General features: G+C 33.9%; 1 protein-coding gene across 1 annotated transcript; it reads left to right on the top strand.

Moving 5' to 3' along the window:
• Nucleotides 1-698: 698 nt before the first annotated feature.
• On the top strand, nucleotides 699-4,520 carry LOC126763589 (pupal cuticle protein Edg-78E-like). The gene is made up of 2 exons (XM_050481232.1): nucleotides 699-771; nucleotides 3,647-4,520. Exons 1-2 carry the CDS (start codon nucleotides 760-762, stop codon nucleotides 4,148-4,150), a joined length of 516 nt encoding a protein of 171 aa, XP_050337189.1. The 5' UTR covers nucleotides 699-759; the 3' UTR covers nucleotides 4,151-4,520.
• The last annotated feature ends 2,759 nt before the right edge of the window (nucleotides 4,521-7,279 follow it).

Here is a 7,279-nt window from a genome sequence, read left to right as displayed (position 1 = left end):
GCCAATACATTTTTCGAATCGCTTAAAATTTTACTGCCAACTTGTGAGCATAAAGTGACCCAACACACACACACACAAACACGTACACATGGTGGGCAGCAATGAGAGCAACAAATCGGTATCGAAACTGAAATTTATGGCTATTTGAATGCGAAACCGCTGATGGACTTCGATGAGTCGCTGGCGTAAATACGAGTATGTACATATGTATGTATGTAGTGTTTTATGCATATCAAGTTCATTTGGCGATTTTCCGCTATTCAATTTTTCATTTTACGAATCTGTTTCCTCTTCAAAGAGGCCAAACGCTCGGTGCTGGTGTCGCTGTCGGTTAAGTCACATTTGCGCTTGCAACAACAATTAAATACATACCGCACATACATACATACATGTACATATTTTTTAAGCTCATGCACATTCGCAAGTTATGTATTTTGTAATAATTATTATTTTACCACTATTTTGATTTCCAGTTTGTGAATAGATTTTGACTTTTCGATTTTCGTAGTGTAGCCAATTCATACGAACGTATTATATACAGTTAGTTACTCTACGCTTTGCTTAAGTATGTGTGTGTGTGCGTGTGGGTATGTACTTAAGCGTATGCTTAGTCACTTAAGTAATTGTGGGTCGCAATTAAAATCTTCGTGTATAAATGCGAATACGTTGACAGCTCTTCACTCAAAATTAATTTGAATTTTAAAGCATCCACAACGTGCCAACCGTTACCGTTAGATCGCAAATCAAAGCACATAGAAAATGTCGAAAATCGTAAGTGTAGTGGAAGTTAAAGGATACAAGTGTGCTATTTATTGAAAATTTGAAATATTTAAAAAATAGGATATTTTGAGACAAAAAAATTATTAGTAAAACAGAAGTGAAATAATAATTGGAAAATATATTGGAAAACAGGAAAACATTAAATAAATAAAATATATAACATAATAAATATAATATATTTATACCTACATATAAATATATATAAATAAAATACTCATGTTTAAAAAGGTGTTGCACAGTAAGGACTGAAATGGACAAACAAGCAAATGAAATATTTAAAATTTTCTAAAGGAATCGATGAGAAAAAATTTAAAATAATATAAAAAACAAGTTTTGAAAGAATCTATTTCAAAATATATAAATTTTGAAAAAATTTAATTTTGAAAAACAAGCAAAATGAAATATTTGAAATTTACTCAAGGAAACAATTGGGTACTCACAACCCGTCGTAAACTATCGTAAAATCGTAAAATTATAAATTTTTAAACTTGTTAAAAAAAATTGTTGTTGGATTTCATACAAAAATGAGTTTACACATTTACAATTCTCGATGCTATGTTTTCTAATCGTTATAACTTATAACTTTATAAGACTTGTGAAAACCCTAAATGTATTAAAAGTAATATAAATAATAACTTTTTACAGAACATATTTGAAAATATTTAGATTTTGAAAAATTTATGCGAGTTTTTAAGATATAAATTACACAGAATTTACTAAAAAATTTGAAGTAATGCCAAAAAATGAAACATAAAAACTTTTTCGTTGAGGCTGTTAGTTTGATCGATATGTCAAAAACCTTTAGGACTAATTGGTGTATATATAGATATACGACGTACAGACAACCGGGCATGGCTTAAGCTGTTACTTCGGTTTCTTCGGGTAGAAAACAGCCTTTTTTCAACATTCAACATAAAAAATTAAATATTTTATAGGAATTTTTTATTGCTACAAACGTACACTATTAACAAAAAATTCTGAAATTTTTGGAAAAAAAAAATATTTTAAACTTAGAATTTGGACGTAGGAAAAAAACTGAAAAGTGGATTTTTGGCAAACATTTTTACAAAAAAATTTAGATTTTAATGTAAATTTCGCAAAATTTTTTTTTTCAAATAGTTGTAATCGAAAAAAAAAATCCTTCGTCCAAGTCTTTAAGTATTGTATTTCAAAAACCTGTGTAAAATTTCATGAAGATCGGCTGAGTAGTTCTCGAGAAATCTCGTCAACCGACTTCAAAAACATAGTTTCGAGAAAAACGCGTTTAAAGGCGACGCCCCTAGCCCAGCTAACCTCAAGCACACAAGTTTTCAAGGCTGTATCTCTGAAACTATTACTCAGATCAACTTGAAAATTTAAGATAATATTATATATGTAGGTGTTGAAGAATTTAATAAGACAATAAAAAAAATCGATTTTTTGAAACGCGTAACCCCTTAAGCGACAAGCTTTTAATATATAACATATAAGTTACTACAAAGAATTTGAAGTAATACAAAAACTGGTGACCAAATTTATTTGTTGAGGGTACTTGAAAAAAGAAGAAGGTGGAAGAATACTTCAAAAGTTTTAAAATTTTCAGCAAAACGTTGATTTTTAATTTTCCTACTAAGATTGTAGAAATTTCTTGGATTGTAATCTGTGCTAGTTTTCATGACGATACCTTGTCGAATAAAAAAGTTTTACCTATGAGGACTTAAGTTTGACCGATCGGTTTGTATGGTGGCTATATGCTATAGTGGTCCGATCTGAACAACTTCTTCGTAGTGCTATGGTGATGTTATATCGGCGATTATGACAAACGAACAGCTCCTTACAGAGAAAAGGACATGTGCGAAATTTCTGATCAATATGTAAAGAACCTGAGGGGCTAGTTCAGACGCAGGGACAGATGGATAATAATTAATAAATTCAGCACATATCAACTATATATATATTTTGTATATAGTCTCCGATGTTTTCTTCTGAGTATTACAAACTACGTGGTAAACTTAATATACCCTGTTCAGGGCATAAAAGGATTATAAAATAATATAAAAACTAAAGAATAAATTTGTTTAATATTTTTAATTGAAACTGCATGAATAAATACCTCTGGAGGAAAAAAAACTTAAAATTTTTCCCACGACAGTACAGATTATTCTGGAACCAAGACTGAAAAAATATGCCATAACAAATAAAAAATGTCGCGAGAAGATCGCTTTCAAGTTTTTTCTGGCCTGTTGCTAAGAATTCAGTAGAGTGCTCTGTTTTAATTGTTGGTTTGTGATTATTTAAAACTACCAACGAAATAATCTATAGTAGAGCAGTATTCGTGAATAGAAGTAATTGTTAAGATCTTGATTTAAACCTCGGGGGAATGTAACAGTACTGTACCAGTATATTTTTTCATTTAAATTTTGGTTTACTGATACTACTTTTTTGAAGCAAGCCAATTTTCTCAATTTTCGACTTTTGTTAAGTATATCAGAAGCTGTGAATATTTCACAGCAAAAAAGTCATAGAATGTCAGCTTGAAAAGACCAGGATGAGTACTTAAAGGAGATCATATCTAGACAATTAGTTGCAGTTGTATATCGTCATTGGAAGTAATATTCCCGCTTACAGTCCTACTGTGATTTAGCCTGTGTTCACACAAGAACTCTTATGTCGTACAAACAAGTGTTTGTTGATGAAAACGAACGGGCCGTAACGCTCTCGCTCGATTGAAAGCTATTTGACTAGTGTCATTCGTGTGCACGCATTTCGCTACTTCGCAATAAAATTTGCTTATAATGCGCGACAAAGGAGTTGTCGTGTGAACGCTGTCTTATAATTCCCCTGATCTTTTTTATTCTTAAACATCTTCTACTTTTTATTTACATAGTTCGCTCTTGCCGTCATCGCTCTTAGCGCCACCATCTGTTTGACGAACGCTCTGCCCGCTGTCAGTGAGCTGTACGGTGCCCCTCATCACGGTGCTGGCGGTCGTGGTGGTGGTGCTGCCAGCAGTGCCGACGCTCATGCCGAAATACGCAGCCTCACCAACGACCTGAAAGAAGACGGCAGCTACAATTACCAATTCGAAACCAGTAACGGTATTGCGGCACAAGAATCTGGCGTTGGCGGACATTATGCCACCGGCTCTTCACAATACTATTCGCCAGAGGGTCAATTGATCCAGCTCACATACACCGCCGATGAGAATGGCTTCCAACCACAAGGTGCTCATCTGCCCACACCACCACCAGTGCCAGAAGCTATCCTCAAGGCTTTGGAATACATTCGCACTCATCCATACCAGGAGGAACAGCAACAATCTTATGCTTCGCAGCACTCTCGTGCATCGGCACCACAACAACAATATGGCGCTCCCTATCGCAAATACTAGAAATAACAATTGACAGTAAAGTAAACGTAAAATAACATATTTGTGCTCAAGTTTAAATGCTTAGGATTACTCTCTTGTATTTTAATACTTTATACATACTCTCTCAGTCATCTGATTTTTCGACATGTTAAAAACTATTACTAAATTCCGAAGAAGTCAGTCACAGTGGTTAGATTTTTTTACTTGTAAACCTAAATGTTTTCTGTTAACAATTTCCTTTATATGCAATGCCAGCAGATGTGATAACATGGCTAGTTGTTGAACTTTGTGAGCTGATGCGCGTAGACGTGACATCATAAAACATAACCTCTTTCTTCACTTTGTTAGTTTAATATACGTATAGTAAATAAATTTTTGTATTGAGTATTTATATTTGCTTTTTATTGCTTTGAATGACGCTTTGGTGGAAATGAGGTTCATTTTAGGGAAATTTCGGAAATTTTTCCGGGAACAGCATCAGTGAACTGGCAACCATAAAACGATACCAATCGATGAAACATGATTAAATATATTTGGTCATTCCAAAAGTTTTGGGAATCCACCTCGTAGTTGAAGATGGTATATAAGGAAATAATTCACATTACCTCTAATCCAAAGAGCTAAAAATTAGTATGGAAAACATATGAAAAACTGAATAAAGAAAGTAGTAGTGATTAATGCTCTAGTAGTCCTAATACGCTATGTGCTTAGTGGCTCAACAATCAAAATGATGGAGGAGTAAAGAGCATATACCACTATGAACAAAAAATAGTAAGACTTTGTTCATTATTTCTTAAATTCTTAATGTAGTCTTCAAAACCTATGTCGTCACCCCCAAAGTAATTCTTCTTGGTCCCAATACACTTGTGCCAATGTTTTTTCCAATCATCGAAACAGTCAATCGTTTGAGTTTGCAGAATAATCACGGATATAAGTCAAATGAATACGGGGTTGCGACATGATATTGATTGAAAATTTGGCGAAAAACTCAAGAAGAATCAATGCAGTATGTGACGGTGGTGCAAAAACCAAGAGTTGTCGGCCCATACTACCGGCCTTTTTTTACGATCGCCTATAATAGTACGTTTCAAGACATTCTGGAAGTCGGAAAGCATTGTTTCACAGACATTAGCGCGACCGCGGTTTTCGAAAAATTAAGTGATTTTGGAACCAATTGTGCTTTCACTTTTCTTAAGTCCAAATGATCTTTCAAAATGGTTTTCACAAATCTCTCTGATATTCCAACAGTGCCAGTAAGATCTCTGACTCTTAATCATCGATTTTCAGGCACCAATTATTTTATTGACGGACTGATGTTGATGGCGATCCTAAAAGTAGTTCGTCGTCAAGGCGTTCAAAACACTCTTTGAGTAATTTGTACCAATCAAAACACTTGCTCACGACAAACAATTATCATCAAAGGCCATTTACAATATTTTGGCACCAGAAATTTGACTCCGCAAACAAAATTTAATGGAACTTCTTTGTTGAATAATTTCACTCATCGTAAAAGTCCCTGAATGCACTTTATGCATTTCAGAAAGACAAGCGTATACTAAACACTAATGACAGTCGTAACAACGTAGAAAAAGAATATTTCGATAATGGGTTTTCGCGCGAAATGTATTACAAGTGTAATGGAAGTACATGGTGGCCATCAGGTCAATATGCACTTGGATCTCCTTGATACGACTTCAGCATTGGAAAACAATACAACTTACATAAAACCAATAAAATAAATTTCGCCGCAGTAACCAATAATATTATCATAAATTAGATCGGCATTAACAGTGGAACAGCATCCTCAAAATAGCTTGGTCTGCTTCAAATTAAATGAGTTGCATTATTGGAATCAAAAATTATATGCAAACGATAAGAATTCATTGAGTTTTATTCAATAAAAAAATTGTATTCTCTCATGCATTTATTGGCACAACTGCCAATTATAAGTGATCAAATAGTTTAACAAATAAAGGGTGCGTTTTTAGATATGTGATTTGAAGAAGAAATAAGACGCATATATTTTAATGTTATGCCCAATAATTTAGCTTTATTATAAAGATAAGGGTTTGCCATTATGATTCAAAAATAATTTCAGGCAAGTGACTGGCGCGGCTGGCTTGAATATATGTATATTATTACAGACTAGAGGCTCAATTTTCAACCACTTTTTGCAGCAATTGGACTTAGGTCAGCAATGACACACCGAATATTCTCTTCCAAGACGTCAATTTTCCCTTGCTTATTTGTGTAAACAAGCGACTTCCCATAACACCACAAAAATGAATACAGTGCCTTCGACGCGTGATAATGCCACCACTAAAAGTTTCCTCCAATAAATTGATTGTTTCGTGGGCTGTATGGCATGTAGCGCCATTTTGTTGGAAGGTTGTCTATACCAGCCACGAAGAAGTCATTTAGCATGGCTCTATTACGGTCCCAATTGTATTGCTTGATGGTCATCCGTAGGATCTTCCATAAAGCTTCTGGTCTTCTTCGATCTGAGTATAAATCTAGTACAGCTCTCAAAATTACCAACTTCGAAAAAAAGAAGTACCACATTCAATACCACAAGTCAAAACAAAACACCGTTACTAAAAAAAGTTTTTTGCTATAAAATATACACGAAGTAAAAACTTGAACATGTGTATTTATGTAAAGGGTGTCCCAAACTTAACTCAAGATTGGAATTAAATACAGTGTGTCCCAAAATCATCGTAAGATTTAAATTTTTCGCTATTTCTGAAGTAAAGTGTTGACAACCCTTAAAATTAAACAAATCGACAAGTATACAGTTTATTAAATGTTACCAATTTTCGACAATTTTTAGACGTAAGATAACATTAGTATCTCGGACCTCAAGCCTGCATTCTATTTCCATAACGTCATTGATTCACGGTTTATCTACTGTAAACTGAAAGCGACAAATGGAATTTAAAATTTTGTTATATGGGAAGTAGGCGTGTTTTACCTGATTTCGCCCATTTTCAATAACATACGAAATTTTATCTGAAGGTCGCCGGGTCACGTTCATTTTCGAATTTAGGTAGTTATTGCATTTCTAATAGTTTTCAACATAATCCCGTTCTGTTTCTTACCTTTTTAAAATTTTTAATTCGTAAATCCCCTCTACCAAGATCGTCAAATATT

Source organism: Bactrocera neohumeralis, chromosome 6, assembly GCF_024586455.1.
Source record: "Bactrocera neohumeralis isolate Rockhampton chromosome 6, APGP_CSIRO_Bneo_wtdbg2-racon-allhic-juicebox.fasta_v2, whole genome shotgun sequence".
Lineage (NCBI taxonomy): Eukaryota > Metazoa > Arthropoda > Insecta > Diptera > Tephritidae > Bactrocera > Bactrocera neohumeralis.
This window is presented reverse-complemented; position numbering and strand designations above follow the sequence as displayed.